General features: G+C 47.7%; 1 protein-coding gene across 1 annotated transcript; it reads right to left on the bottom strand.

Annotated features, from left to right (window-relative positions):
- Window positions 1-50: 50 nt before the first annotated feature.
- METTL3 (methyltransferase 3, N6-adenosine-methyltransferase complex catalytic subunit) lies at window positions 51-13,903 on the bottom strand. The gene is made up of 11 exons (XM_082195801.1): window positions 13,746-13,903; window positions 12,085-12,287; window positions 9,577-9,972; window positions 6,414-6,589; window positions 4,268-4,484; window positions 3,470-3,657; window positions 2,698-2,736; window positions 2,486-2,594; window positions 2,027-2,092; window positions 1,816-1,928; window positions 51-297 (listed from the first exon to the last, which is right to left on the bottom strand). Exons 1-11 carry the CDS (start codon window positions 13,837-13,839, stop codon window positions 186-188), a joined length of 1,713 nt encoding a protein of 570 aa, XP_082051927.1. The 5' UTR covers window positions 13,840-13,903; the 3' UTR covers window positions 51-185.
- Window positions 13,904-15,429: the final 1,526 nt, after the last annotated feature.

The following is a 15,429-nucleotide window of genomic DNA, read 5'->3' as shown; positions in this document are numbered from 1 at the left end:
GGGCTCTCGCTTCTACGTCCCACATTCTTCACATGTCTCGGCTATGGAGAAAGAATCCATTTTGTTTTATTTATTTTAGAAAAAACACACACCCTACATTAGAATACAATCCATTCCTTTTGCCAACACCCCCTGCAAAACACCCCCTTTGGTCCATCGTGCTAAAATCTCCCCTTGTCTCCCCTCTACATGTTCTTGGGCTTAGAGATGATTCCGTCTGGGTAACGTTGTTTGAACTGAGCCACCACATCTGGATCCAGCAGGTGGATTCCGTCCAGCTGGTTACCAAGCGTGATCCTAAGATGTGAGAGAGAGAGTGAGAGAGAGGATTAAGGGAGGGTGGAGATAATGAGGAAAGGGGGTCTATACAAAACCTGTGTTGTGGTTCCAGTGTGAGGCTGAGTGAAGGATTGGATAAAGGGCGCTGGTGGAAAACTATCAGCTGCTGAGATTCGTAAGTGGGAAGAGAATGCCAAGGTATCTTTGGCTGAGCTCAGGCTCCTCACTCAGCCACAGATCGGCTGCATCCTAACCCAACTCATTCCAGTGGATAGGATTGCCCCCTAAATAATAGTAGCAATAACAGTATCTGCCACCTACCCAGATCAGATCACCAGATCTCTGTCTATTTATTTAGAGTTGCTGCCAAGTTGCATCTTGAAGCAAAACAGCCTCATTTGATGGCCACCAGCTTGGATGGCTTTCCAAGAGGATTGGACAAATTTGGGGAAGAGAGGGCCATCGAGGTGCTAATAGTTACATTGGCTATGCTCTGCCTCTACAACTGGAGGCAGTGATGTTTCTGAATCCCAGTTGCTGGAAACCACAGGAGGGGAGATGGTGCCTGTGCTCCAATTCTGCTTGCTGGTTTCCCACTGGGGCATCAGGTTAGCCGCAGTGAGAACTGGGTGCTCGATTTGATGGACCTTTGGTCTGAGAATGCTCTTCTCCCATCTTCGGTTGCCAGGCAGGCTTGCTCCGCTCAAGCTGAGCCCTGACCTGGCTGACCGCAAATGCTGCATAGGGGTTGCAGCTCACATGTTTCCAGCAGCTGAGGCTCTTTGAAGCAGGGATGCTCTTGTCAAACTACAATGCCGGGAATTCTTTGGTTAGGGAGGCCACAACGGTTGGCATGGTTTTAAAGGAGACTTAATTCAGCAGGTTTAAGAGAGAGAGATGCAAACTTTGATTTGTGTAGGGCAGGAGTGGCTAACATGCTCTCCACATCTGGGGCTGATGGGAGAGGGTAACAACATCTGGATGGCTACTCCTGTCTTAAACCTTTCCAAAGACTATTTGGGGTTGAGTTTCTTAAAAAACAATATAGGGTGACTTCTTAATCTGGCACTAGGAGGAGCTCAGTGACGTGTCTGATGTATAGTCTCAGCAACATCCTTTAGAAAGCACAAACAAATTCTGAAATTTATTCTGAAGTTTGAAAATCTGTCGAGCGATCTGGACAGACTTAAGATTCTAGAGCTAAATTTTCAAGTGGGTCCCAGAAAGGGCATAAAAATCATTCCCTCGCATGGCTTGGGCTGGATTGGGAACAGCAAAGGATGCCAAGTCAGCCCATTGATCAGTGTAGCTCACTACTGTCTGCACTGACTGGCAGCAGCTCTCCTGGGCTGCAGATGGGATATTCCCAGTCCTACCTGGGAGATCCCAGGGATCGAACCATGGACCACATTTCTAAATTCTGTCAAAGCAGCATTGCAATGAGAACCATGGGCTTTGCCGCAGAGTTCAAATCTTAAAGAGAGAGTTGAGAGGTCATTCAGCAGTTCAGGGTCAAAAGGGATGGGTGACGCTCACCAGTTGGGCTGGACGTTATGGGGTCGACCAAAGAGCTCTATTTTGCGGGTCCCGGGTGAGAGCCGCTCGATCATGCCGTAGATCTCGTCTGGCTTGTGACTGGTAGAGCGTACCTGCAGGACAGTAAATTTCACAGACAGTAAATATTGTGGGGGGGATCTTTCCACCGCCCCTGGATCCAATGTTGGGCTGACCCAACTCTCTGCCTTACCTCTGCCACAATGACGTCGCAGTCGAGACCTCGGTTGAAGCCCTGGGGGTTTCCTTTCACCCCGACCTGCCCGCAGAAAAAGATGGTTCAGGCACAATCGGGCTCCTCCGTAACTTGTGCCCATTTACACGCACTGCTTTGCGTCCTCTGTTGTACCGCTCCTCAAAAGAAGGGGCAAGGCATTACCTTCCCCTCTAAGGTGAAGCTGCTAAAAGCAGCTTTTGAAAAGATAGTGTTGGGACTACATCTCCTATCATCTCTTGAGTGTTGGGGCTGATGGGAGTTGGAGTCCAACAACATTTGGAGGGCACAACGTCGGCTATCCCTGAGCTATCCGCTGCAGTGAATATACCTATTGCCTGTGTGTCTCCCTCCACCCAAAAATAACCAGGACTCCTGTATGCTTTCCGTTTCCATGGGATTCCTAACCTAATTTCTCTCTCTCCCCATCCCAATTACCAAGCAGTGCTCTTTGCCATGGTTGAGCCAGTGGCCTGTCCGCCCCGTCCGGATAATGCGCTGGAGCTGGTTTGTTTTTACCCAGATTATCTCATCTACTCGCTCGTACCTAGAAAGCAGAGGGAGGGGGGAGGACAGCAGTGAGACTGAGCAGAAAGAAGAGGGGTCACAGAAAGGAGAAGACCCTGCACCGGCTGTAAGAATGCACTTACCCCCAGAGATTCAGGCACTCCCGGCCAAGTTCCATGGCCCTTGCGGTTGCAATGGAGAGAGAAAAGAGCAATATGAATGGTGAATGAATCATGGCTGCTCATAAGAGAAAGACCCTTTCTGCCTCTGTCTCTTGTTGCCCCATAGTTGACTGGGTTGAGGCTGTTAACACTCTTCCCCACTCCAGAACAAGCTTGATCCTACCTCGCAGGTGGGAGAATCTCAATGTGGCCCTCCTGCCTCTTTTAACTGGCCCCCAGGCCACATGGGCCCCTACTTCACAGCCTCCGTATTTTGGCTGTGCTTGACCTCTGAGAATGCCTCGTGTTTGCCTGAATGGAGGCTAGAGTTCTGTGTGTACAGACCGTAGCCTACAGTACAAAGGTAGCATTTGGATTCATTGTTCCATCTGCTTTTTCCTCTTGTTCCACCCCTTCCTGGCCCCAAAAAGGTTACTTAGACCTAACATGGATCTATCTACTGCTCTAAGAAGCCAGGTTCTTCCTGGTTCTCTGGAGGCGACTCTGGGTCTTGCTGCCTGGGGGCTGATTGGATTCAGAGCACAAGAATATTGGGAGGGCTGTAGGGTGGGGAATCCCTAGTGTAGTGGTTAGACTGCTGGACCCGGAGACCAGGGTTCAAATCCCGTCTCGGCCACCAAACTCACTGGGTGATGCAATCCCTCTGCCTGCCCTACCTGCCAGGGTCGTCGTGAGGATGAAGGGGAAAGGGGAGATCCTGGGAGGAAGAACAAGCTGGGTTAATGTCCCATACCGGCCGGTGACCCACAGAAAGAGGAACCCCTCGTCCTGCAGGACGGGGATGTTGAGACGCCTCATCTCGTCGTCCGTGAGGGTCCCGTACGGAAGCTCCATGTGAATGTCCCAGGGTGGGTCGGCCATCACGACAGCAAACTTGCCCAGGATGCTGACGTCAAGGTAGCGGATGTCGCAGCAAATCCACTGGGGGCAAAGAGAGGAAACGGGGAAGGGAATGCCTTAGAGAACATGGAGAAGTGCTTTAAAAAATCAAAATACCATGGACCCTCTGGATACGGATTTACCGTATTTTTTCCTCTATAAGACTCACTTCTTCCCTCCTAAAAAGTAAGGGGAAATGTGTGTGCGTCTTATGGAGCGAATGCAGGCTGCGCAGCTATCCCAGAAACCAGAACAGCAAGAGGGATCGCTGCTTTCACTGCGCAGCGATCCCGCTTGTTGTTCTGGCTTCTGAGATTCAGAAGCGTCTTGTGGTCTGGTGCATCTTATAGAGTGAAAAATACGGTAATTCGTTCCAGGAGTCTCTGCGCACCCCAAAAATCTGTAACCAGAGGCGTCACTTCTGTGCACGGCTGATAGAGCACTTCTGCGCATGCGCGAACAGCGAAACCCGGAAAAATACTTCCGGGTTTGCTGCTTTTGCAACCCGAGGATTACATATCCAGAGAGGTATGTAACCCGAGGGACCGCTGTAATTAAGGCGGCATCCAGAGGATGCTGCCTCGTACCAAGTCATGTATGCCTCCCCGCCTCCCTACCGCTGCAGATATCCGCTGCGGCCAGCCCTGGGTACCTGTGGAGGGAAAAGGCGGTCCACACTGGAGTCCCTCCCCACCGCCTGGGGCAGCGCCAGCTCCTGGCCCGAGCTCAGCTCCCGCCCGCAAGGGGCGTCCAGGTCAGCACAGGCGTCGATTTCGTAGTGGACGTACTTGCAGGTGTCCATGTGGAAGCAGGTGTTGAGGAAGGAGCAGTCCCCCAGAGACTCGTCCGTGTGCTTGTTGATGATGCGGCTGCAAGGAGAAGGGGTGGCTGGCTGCTTCACTAGACGATATCTTGCTTCACGTCCACCTTGGACCGTTTCATGTGAAGCCTCTGACCCCGCCCCCCCCAACTGCTTGACTGGATGCGATATTAACAGGATTCATCTATTTCTGGGTTTGGGCTTTATGATACGCCACTTTGAAAGGCCCGTGCGAAAGGCAGCCTATCTTAATAATTAGAAATAAAATGGCAAACTAAATATCCCACCCCCTTGAAGGCACAGTTCGCATCTGAATAATTATTAAAGTTCATCTAAACTGGTGGTTCTCAAAAGCAGTGGAATCAGTGATGGGATTATCTGGTGGTGGGAGCTAAGAGGCAAGGGGTTGGCAGTGGGGGCACTGGAGTTGTAAATGACTATCGGACTTTGAAAAGCTGGCATCGCTGGATCAAATTAATCCGTTTTGTTCGATTAATTCAACTAAACCATTTTAGCTGGATTTTGAATAAATGTGCAATTAATTGTTGCTGTTTTGAATTTTGTTATCATTATTAATTAAATTTCTCTACCTTCGTCAGAGGATCGCCGGGCAGTTTACAATATGAAAACACAAAAATGTGTAACACAGTACGAAACAAAACAATAACACCCCACCACCCACACAATTTAAAAGGATATAGATCCATGGTTCCCACAGGGGGGCAATTTGATTTTTAAGGAGGGCAATTTGAGAATGAGTTATTAACAGCCTTTTAGGTTTCCTCCACTTGAATAGGAGTTCACTTTTTAAATAATAAGAATTGCCGTATTTTTTAATCTATAGGACTCACTTTTTCCCTCCTAAAAAGTAAGGGGAAATGTGTGTGCCTCTTATGGAGCGAAAGCAGGTTCCGCAGCTATCACAGAAGCCAGAACACCAAGAGGGATTGCTGCTTTCACTGCGCAGCGATCCCTCTTGATGTTCTGGCTTCTGAGATTCAGAATATTTTTTTTCTTGTTTTCCTCCTCCAAAAACTAGGTGTGTCTTGTGGTCTGGTGCATCTTATAGAGCGAAAAATATGGTATATGTCACAGGAGGGTGGGGAGAATCAGGATTTTCGAGATGCTTAGGTGGGACATGGCCAAAAAAAAGAAAAAGAAAAAAAGTTGGGAACCATAGATGGTTTAATTAGCCAAAATCCTGATTATAGAGGAATGGTTTCTCCTGGCACCTAAAGATATGTAGTGAAGCTCTCCAAGGGAGAGCATTCTAAAAGCGGGGAGCCACTGCAAAAAAGGCCCGTTTTCATGTTGCCACATTCTGGACCTCACATGGAAGGGGCCTCAGCTGATCAATGCAGGGTCTGGATCAGTGCATACGGTGAGAGCCTGCCCTTGAGGTAGAGTGGTACTTTGGGTTAAGAACTTAATTCGTTCTGGAGGTCCGTTCTTAACCCGAAACCATTCTTAACCTGAAGCACCACTTTAGCTAATGGGGCCTCCCGCTGCCGCCACACAATTTCTGTTCTCATCCTGAAGCAAAGTTCTTAACCTGAGGTACTGTTTCTGGGTTAGCAGAGTCTGTAACCTGAAGCGTCTGTAACCCGAGGTATCACTGTATTGCGGTCCTGGGCCCTTTTAGGCTTTATAGGTCAAAACCAACCTTTTGAATGGGCCCAGAAATTAATTGGCAGTCAGTGCAGTTGGGCCAGGATTGCGGTTACATGCTTAAAACTATCTTGCCCCGTGGGTGAGTAACCTGGCAGCCACGTTCTGCACCAGCTGGAGTTTCCGAACTGTCTTCAGAAACTGGGTCACCTGCATCTTTAGTCTGATTCACTGGGGCTGGTTTGATAAAGCAAGGCCAAGACACAGCATGGCGAAAAGCCTGAGTTCCCAGACCCCGCTCTAAAAGTTTGTGGAAGTCCTGTGGCATTTCCAAAACTGTTTCGGGGCTCGCCGAACCCCAGAGGCTCACCGGAAGTGGAGCTTTCGGCACGGCCGGTCGGCGTCGCTGGCCTTCATGCACTCCTCCTTGGTTCCGTAGTCGCAAAACTCTTGCACCTGCGCCCGGCCTCGCGAGCGGAACTTCTCCACGATGGACTGCTCCTTGGCCGTTGTCGTGTTCAGCAGCTCCAAGATTTCCTGGCTCACCTGGGGAGGCAAGGAGGCCGAGACCAGGTCAGGGGAAAGAAAGACATACAAAATTGCCTGGGCTTCCAGTCTTCGTGGTTCCAACTGGAATTGGTTCCAACTGCTTCCAAGGGGGGTTTGATGATTTTAGCCGATGGAAGTTTAATCCTTTATGGAAAGCTTTCCAAGACTTTAGCTTGAAACCTTTTTGCTCCAGTCTATTTACAAAAGGGGAAGGCGGACTTCCTGTTTGAAACCTCCCCGTTTCGGTACCCAATTAAGACGTTTAAAAATCCAATTTTCCGTTTTACTCACGGGTAGTTGTTTTAAAATCGATTTGTCCACAGGAAAAAGTCAGCGCTCTCCGGCAACAGCAATGTGACTTCACTCAGTGAAAGAAGCAGTCAATTCGAAGCACCGCACCACTCACCCCACGTCGCTCCGGATCCCCGAAACCGGGTTTCCCCGCGAGTAGGGGAGGCGCAAAAGGTGCCAGCCGAATCCCACGTTCACAGGCTTCTCCCGCCTGTGATTTTTTGTGGGTCCCTGCCTTCGCCGTGGCGGTCAGACCCTAATTTCCACGAAGCGAGTTCCTCCCGGTCAGAGGAATTCAGCCATTACCAGAGGCGCTAACCTGGAAGTCCCTGCTGGCCATTTCAGCCACCCAGTGAAGTTCGTGGGGCAGCAGTACACAAGAGAGCCTTCTCTGTGGTGGCCCCCCCCAAGCTGTGGAATGTTTCACCTTCCAAGGTGCATCTGACCTTCTCATTACAATCATACCTTGGATCATGAACACCTTGGTATTTGGACGTTTCGGCTCCTGAACGCCACAAACCCGGAAGTGAGTGTTCTGGTGTGCAAACATTCTTTGGAACCCGAACATCCGACGGAGCTTCTCATTACAATCATACCTTGGATCATGAACACCTTGGTATTTGGACGTTTCGGCTCCTGAACGCCACAAACCCGGAAGTGAGTGTTCTGGTGTGCAAACATTCTTTGGAACCCGAACATCCGACGGAGCTTCCGCAGCTTCTGATTGGCTGCAGGAGCTTCCTGCAGCCATTCAGAAGCCACGCTTTGGTTTCTGGATGTTTTGGAAGTCGAACAGACTTCCGGAACGGATTCCATTTGATTTCCAAGGTACAACTGTGTATACATTTCAATGCCAGATCAAGAATGCCTTTTTTCTGTACAGGTCTTTTAGGGGTGCAGCATGAGATCAAAATACACCTCCAGTACAAATGTCTAGGTATTGCACTGAGATCTACATAACCCACTTTGGGACTGCATAATGAAAGGAAGGCTGTAAATGCCTAATCCTAAAATAAAACAAATCTTGACAGGGCTGGCTGGTGCTCATTGGGTGGAAAGCAGAGAGGCCAACAGCAGGTGGCGCCAGAGCCGATGACAGCTGGAGCCAACTAATTCTCTTTTTGCTGTCATCTTCCTCCCTGCTGACTTCTTCAAGGGCAACAGTCTAAAAAGGAGGTTATTGTAAAGCATCTTTACAATAAGCTAGTTGATTGGATAACTGATGATGCTATTCTTGCCAAAGAGCAAGCAGGATTCAGACAAGGCAGATCAGCTACAGACCTTTGCTTTGTACTAGCCCATTTTATAGATAAGTATGTTAAGAAACCAGGTAGTGTGCTCTATGCAGCTTTCATTGATTTGAAAGCTGCATTCGATTCAATCTCTTGAATAAGACTGTTGGGATAAGTTGAACGCTTCAAGTATAGACAAAAGATTATTGTTCTTGATTAAATGCCTATAAGAAAACACTGTGCTGAAAGTGTGTAACTCTACAAATGGGAAGCTCACAGGAGCGTGCCAGGCACAAAGGGAGTTAAGCAAGATTGTATCCTAGTTCCCCCATTGTTTAACTTACATATAAATGATATTGTATTACCATGCGTTTATTTATATTGTATAGATCTAATATCAGCTGAGGAAGCCCTTCGGGGTGAAACAAGGGAGATATCCGGAAACTTTGTTCTGCCCAAGTTAGCAGTTTGTACCTGCACCAGCAGTCTACATCAGCTGTGTTGTTCTCATTACCTTGAAGACTTTTCTATTTTTACCTAAGGATTGTGTTACACAGGAACTCACAAGAAGAAACGGATAAGAAAAGAAGAAATGTATTTTCATAGGTTATATATCGTATATATGAACTGTGTATGTTGCACATACTGGGCTAGACCTTTATGTTAGGAAACAACCAATAAAATGTTCACTGTTATGATTATTCAGCCTGTTGCACTTTGTGTATTGTGATTACTGTATTTCTATCTCAAACAAAAGTGGGCCTGAAAAGACTGGTGACTGGGAGCGGCCGCCGAGACCATATAACACCAGTCTTGAAAGACCTACACTGGTTCCCAGTATGTTTCCAAGACCAATTCAAAGTGTTGGTGCTGACCTTTAAAGCCCTAAACGGCCTTGGTCCAGTATTTCTGAAGGAGCGTCTCCACCTCCATCTTTCTGCCTGAGGTCCAGTGCCGAGGGCCTTCTGGTGGTTCCCTCGCTGCAAGAAGCCAAGTTACAGGGAACCAGGCAGAGGGCCTTCTCGGTAGTGGCACCTGCCCTGTGGAACGCCCTCCCACCAAATGTCAAAGAGAAAAATAACTACCAAACTTTTAGAAGACATCTGAAGGCAGCCCTGTTTAGGGAAGCTTTTAATGTTTAATAGGTTATTGTATTTTAGTTTTCTGTTGGAAGCCGCCCAGAGTGGCTGGGGAAACCCAGCCAGATGGGCGGGGTATAAATAATAAATTATTATTATTATTATTGATGAGAGCATTCTCAGGATACTGCCAAGGGAACAGCTGGCTGTGAATTACAAGAAAACTTGAGGAGGAAGTTGGCAGGCTGTGGCATCCTCAGGATAAGACGGGCAAGTGAGGGCTGGCCGAAGGCGGGCTGGGGTTGGAGAGGCAGTGCGCCATTTGCCCTCAGGAACCAGCCTCTGCTGGGATTTAGCGGCCGTCCCTCACTCCCTCCCCTACCTTCTTGCTCTGCTGTTCCTTCGTTGACTGCTGGCTCAGTAGGCTCTCGATCTCCAGGTCCAGGTCAGAGGCCTGCTTGCGAGACTTCTTGGGGGGCTCCTTGAGCACCTCCGAAGACGCCAAGGCAGAGGGAGCAGCCCCGGAGGCAGAGACGGGGACCCCGGCGTCCTGCTCCCCGGCTCTCCTCTTTGGCCCTCCGGGCCCGACCCCTTCCCCGGAGTCCTTCTTCTCGGCCACGGCACCCATCATGGCGGAGAGCTTGGAGTGGTCGGCGTAGGTGACCAGCATGGGCTGGTCGTCATCCTGGAGGAGGCCCCGTTTGACCTCGATGAGCTCCTGCGCCGCAAACTTCTGCAAGAGGCTTTCCACGCTCCGCTGAGTGGCGGGGGCTTCGGGCTGCGGGACAAGGAGTAAGCCAGTCAGAGGAGGTTGAGGAGGTGTGGACTGGCAGCGTCAGACAACAGGCGAGAGGAAGAGCTGTGGCTCAGTGGCAAAGCATCTGCCTTGCACGCAAAAGGTCCTGGGTTCAATCCCCAGCATCTCCAGGTAGGGCTGGGAGACACCAGCCTGAAGCCGTGGAGAGAGGCTGCCAGTCAGTGTAGAGTATACTGAGACACCTTCCTATGTTTCTATGAGACCAGCCTGTCACGATCGAAACAGCAACAGACTAAGCAAAGCAGCAACTGCTTAACCTCACCGAGTTTATATGGAACATGTAAGCTTTTGCTCTGCTCTGGAGAGAGAGGGGAAATTGCTACAGCAAATGGTAGGCAGGGATGGATCCTTGGCTCTGCTGAGATATCAGCCTGCTTTTTTCATAGAATCATAGAGTTGGAAGAGACCACAAGGGCCATCGAGTCCAACCCCCTGCCAAGCAGCAAACACCATCAGAGCACCATCGTCTCTTCCTTTGTCTCATGTGGTAATGGCTGTTCCATCAAACTACCAGAACAGTTTCCATCTCATCTGGTCATTATAAGAAAGCTAATTTTAAAAACCGATGCCCAAGCAACTTTTTTCCCTCCCCACTCCCCATCCTTGTCTTCCTTTCATGTCTTTTAAATTACAGCCATACCTCGGAGGTCGAACAGAATCCGTCCCAGAAATCTGTTCGACTTCCAAAACATTCGAAAACCAAAGCGCGGCTTCTGATTGGTTGCAGGAAGCTCCTGCAGCCAATCAGAAGCCCTGTAAGCTCCGTTGGACATACGGCTTCTGAAAGAACATTTGAAAACCGGAATACTCACTTCCAGGTTTTGGTCGTTCGGGAGCCGATTTGTTTAGGAGCTAAGGACTTTGAGATCCAAGGTATGACTGTATAAGCCTGGACACAGACTGTCTTGGTGTTTTGATTTTAATGATCTGCAAGGCCCCTCTGGGAGCCTCTGCCACCGAAGAGTGGAATTTGGGGGTGCATCTGGGGGCAGAAAATCATACTGAAAGAGCCATGGCTTTCGGGTGCCCTGATGGGGAGGAAGCATAGCTAATGCTATTCTGTTTTTATTGTTATTATTTGTAAGTTTTAAACTGGTTTTACATATGTATAAAGTTTTAATTCTATTAATGTCTTATTGTTCGTTATTCGTTTTTTTCCTATGTTTTTTTAGTGATTCTTGTTTTTATCTGTAGGCCACCTTGAGTCCCGTCAGGGAAAAAGGTGGGAGTTTAAATAAATTAATAATAAAGCTTTAGTTGTTTTTCTTTGCAACAAAGTGGACCGTGTCCCGCTCACTTTTTAAAGAATAATCAAGACTCTTAGGATCCTGCAGAGGATATTACTGTAATAACCGGCAGTTTCATGAGAGTATATACTTAAAGAAGATGTATAAAAGAACAAATTAGGTTAATTTGGATATGCAGAAGATATTAAAAATAAAGTTAAGGAACTGCAGAAAGAGGGGGAAGGAAGTCAAGTTTTGAAATGTCAAAATGATTGTAAAATTAATGAAATGTTCAAAAGTAGTGAAATGTACAGTGGTGCCCCGCAAGACGAATGCCTCGCAAGATGGAAAACTAGACAAAAGAGTTTTCCGTTTTGGAGGTGCTTCGCAAAACGAATCTCCTATGGGCTTGCTTCGCAAGACGAAAATGTCTTGCGAGTTCCTGCGGTTTTTCCCCCCTTCCCCCCCTTTTTCTAAGCCGCTAAGCCGCTTATCAGCTGATCTGATAAGCCGCTAAAAGCCGCTAAAAGCCGCTAATAGCGCTAATCCGTCAATGGGCTTGCTTTGCAAGATGAAAAAACCGCTAGACGAAGAGAATCACAGGACGGATTCTTTTCGTCTTGTGAGGCACCACTGTAAAATCTTGAAAAGTATTATTATTATTATTATTATTATTATTATTATTATTATTATTATTGGATCCTGCAGAGGATGTGCCGACTCCCAAATAAACCTGGGGGTCCCATTGAACAGACCAATGGGAAGAATGTAGACCTTGCTTAGGGAGGGCAAGTCGGGGGAGATGCAGACAATGACATCCAATCAGGGTTGTTGCTTTGATGCTCACCGTGGAAATGGCATGGCAGATAGACAAGGCGTCTGTGGGTAGGGCCAGTCCTAAGTCGGAGAGGTGATGCAGGAGCTTCTTCTCAAGCTCAGGATCAGCCACGAGATCCCCCGGCTCAGTGGCAGTGCTGGGTGTGACGGACGAAGGAACCGGACTGTCGCTTCGAAAGGGAGGGCTGAGTGCCAGGTCCGGATTCCTCAGGTCTGATGTAAGGAAACATGAGGTCATTAAAGAAGAGCGCCGTTGCTGGATTAGGCCAAAGGCCCATCTAGTCTAGTTTTCTGCTCCCACAGCGGCTTGCTAAAGGAAGCCTGAAAGCAGAACCTGAGTATCACAGCACTCTCCCCATTTGCAATTCCCAGCAAGTAGAACTCAAAGGCATCCTGCCTCTTATGTTCTGCTGTGAAGCTTGCTTGCTGGCCACTTTTGGAAACACGGTGTTGGTTCCTTTTAAAACAGATTTTTTAATGGAGGAAGACAAGCAACTAAAAGAAAGAAGAGTGAAGAAAAAAACAGTTCCCTCCGGATCAGCTCGCATTAAAAATACAGTAACCATGGAAACATCCATCTTAGGCTAAGCATATATATTGACAAATGCCCTCCGAAGGCAGGCTTTACAACCACTGCATGATGTAGGCCACTGTCAATTAATAAATGAAAACAACAACGGATACAAAAGCTTTATGGAATGCACAGAAATGGCGAAACTTACCAGAAAAATAAGAAATCGAGATAATAAGAAATCAAGAATGGAAATGGTTTATTGAATATTTACAAACATATTGTAAACAGTTAAGAGCATTGGGAGGATTATTGTAACAACCTGCAGTTCTATAAGAGCAGGCTTCTTCAACCTCGGCCTTGCAGATTTTTTTTGGCCTACAACTCCCATGATCCCTAGCTAGCAGGGCCAGTGGTCAGAGATGATGGGAATTGTAGTCTCAAAACATCTGGAGGGCCGAGGTTGGGGAAGCCTGTATAAGAGTATACATTTAAAACAGATGAATAAATGATTAAGTTAATTTGGAATATGCAGAAAATATTTTTTTAAAAAAACTAAGGAACCGCTGAAAGAGGGGGAAGGAAGTCACGTTTCAAAGTGTTAAAATGATCTGTAACATTATATAAATGTATAAAATCGAAAAATAAATAAATGAAAGCAACTAGATGATGCCCAGACGGGCACCCACGCAAAGACAATGTTGGCCAGAAGAAGATGTATTCAGGCGCAGCGAGGATACTGGATCCGATTCACTGGGGCTCTTAAAAAAAATATGTTCTGGACCCGTTCTTGGGGTGGTTTGGCAACCAACCCTTTTCCCCAGGGAACTCTGGGAACTGTAGCTCCGTTACAGAATAGGAGTGTCTCCTGACCAGCTACAATTCCCAGGATTTGGGAAGGCAAAACTCTTTAAAGTGGCATGGTAACGCTTTAAATGTATGGTGCAAACGGGACTCTCAGCCATACTCAAGAGGAGAATGGACTTCAGCTACTCGCGCCTAGCCTAGGTCCATTAATACCAATGGGTCTACTCTGAGCAGGACTTACTTGAATGCAGCCCTGCCCTGGTGCTTCCTAGCATCCTATCCTATCCTATCCTATCCTATCCTATCCTATCCTATCCACACACCCCTGTGCTTCCTTCGCCTGCTTCCCTTACCCAGGGGGTCCTGCTTGCGCCTCCGCTGCAGCCGCTCCCGCAGCGAGTCCAGCTGCTTCTTGTGAGCCTGGATCGAGCTCCATGTGTCCGACATCGCCCCCGGTTAGCCGGGCAGCAGCTGTCCCGGCAAAGGGGAGGGCCGGGTTGAGGACCGGAAGTACCCCGTGGGGGACGGAGATAAGGGAAGCGCACTTCCCGTCGCGTGCCCGTAGTTCGAAGCTGAAACCGGGCAGACGGTGGGGAGCCGCCATCTTCGCTTAAGGCGGCGAAGCTCAAGGGGCCATTTTTGTAGTGGGTTCGAGTCTCTACACTACCTACGTAAGAAAGTCCAGTACAATGCTTTTGTCCGGAGGCTGGGACGGATGAGAGCTGAACTGCTGGAGAGCCGCAGCCATTGGATCTCACACACACACACTGCTTTTTTTCTTAAAAAAAATGTTTAGGGGATACTCTCATTTGGATTCAAGAATAATCACCATTTTATAGTTCAAATCGGGGGAAAGAAAGATATTAAATGGACAAAAGTACAAAGATTCGCTAAATGTTTAGGGTATGCGTACCCCCTAGAAAAAAGCACTGTATTTATATAATTTTTATATAAATATTTGGGCAGCATTATGTTCTACCCAATCTCCAAATACAGTAGAAACCAATCCAGGCCTTCTTTCGGGTGCAGGAAATGTGATCTTGTTTAAAAATTGTACTTTAAGAACAAAACAAAAAAGCATACACACAACCATACTCTTAATTAGCGAAGGCCAAAGTTTCCAGAACGGGAGACGAGTGTCACTCTTATTGTGGCAAAAACACATCTATCGTGGCATAACCTTTAATTGACTGGAGCTCACCTTTGCCAGATCCTGAGTTACACATGGTTTAGGGAGACCAAAGTGTGAAACTGCTAATTTGCAATACTGGTAGAGATTCAGTGCCATCTCTGGCAGTCGATTCCAAGCATATTATATGCATTAATTGGCATACCAGTGCCAGGATGACTGTGTTATCGATGGCTGTTTTGCAAATTCATTGCCACTGTAAGGCCCTTATTTATCACCGTCCTAAATTTTCTGCAGTTCATTTCTCTCTGAATTCACGATTCCCACCCTAACTCCCAACTCTGTGTGTGTGTTGCAATTCAATATAACACTTTGTGCATCTGATGGACTGGAGCGAAAGCTTATGCCACCATAAATTTGCTAGTCTCTTGCAGCAGAAAGGAGTCTCCTGGCACCTTGAAAGACTTAGGCAGCTTCCCCTCTGGAATTTGCAGGATGAATAAGAGCAAAAGATATTGAGGATGGTAAATGGGGATGGGTGGGGAGGATTAGTTCTGAGAAGGAAGTGCCCCCTCTCCTTTGGAGGGCTGCCAGGTTGAAGCTGCAACAAAGGAAGGGCTTGATCTCATAAGCCGCTAAATAGCATTATCCGTAACTGATGGGGAGGGGAGGGGAAGAGAATCGGATGCTGCAAGCCACTTCCTTAACACATGGAAAGAGGTTTCTAAGCTTGTTGCAAAGGTGCTTAACCAGCACTGCAGATGATTATTTATTTTTTTCCAGTTGTCGACTAAAGGTGGATGCCAACGTCCCATTTCTAAAAAAATAATAATTAGTATTTATTATTTATTTACAAAAAAATAATGGCATCCAAAGGAGTCCAGGGCCGCAAACAACAAACTGAGAAA

Source organism: Podarcis vaucheri (genome assembly GCF_965113315.1).
Source record: "Podarcis vaucheri genome assembly, chromosome: 13".
NCBI classification, from domain to species: domain Eukaryota; kingdom Metazoa; phylum Chordata; class Lepidosauria; order Squamata; family Lacertidae; genus Podarcis; species Podarcis vaucheri.
Note: the sequence above shows the minus strand (reverse complement) of the source record. Positions and strands in the feature narration are given on the sequence as shown.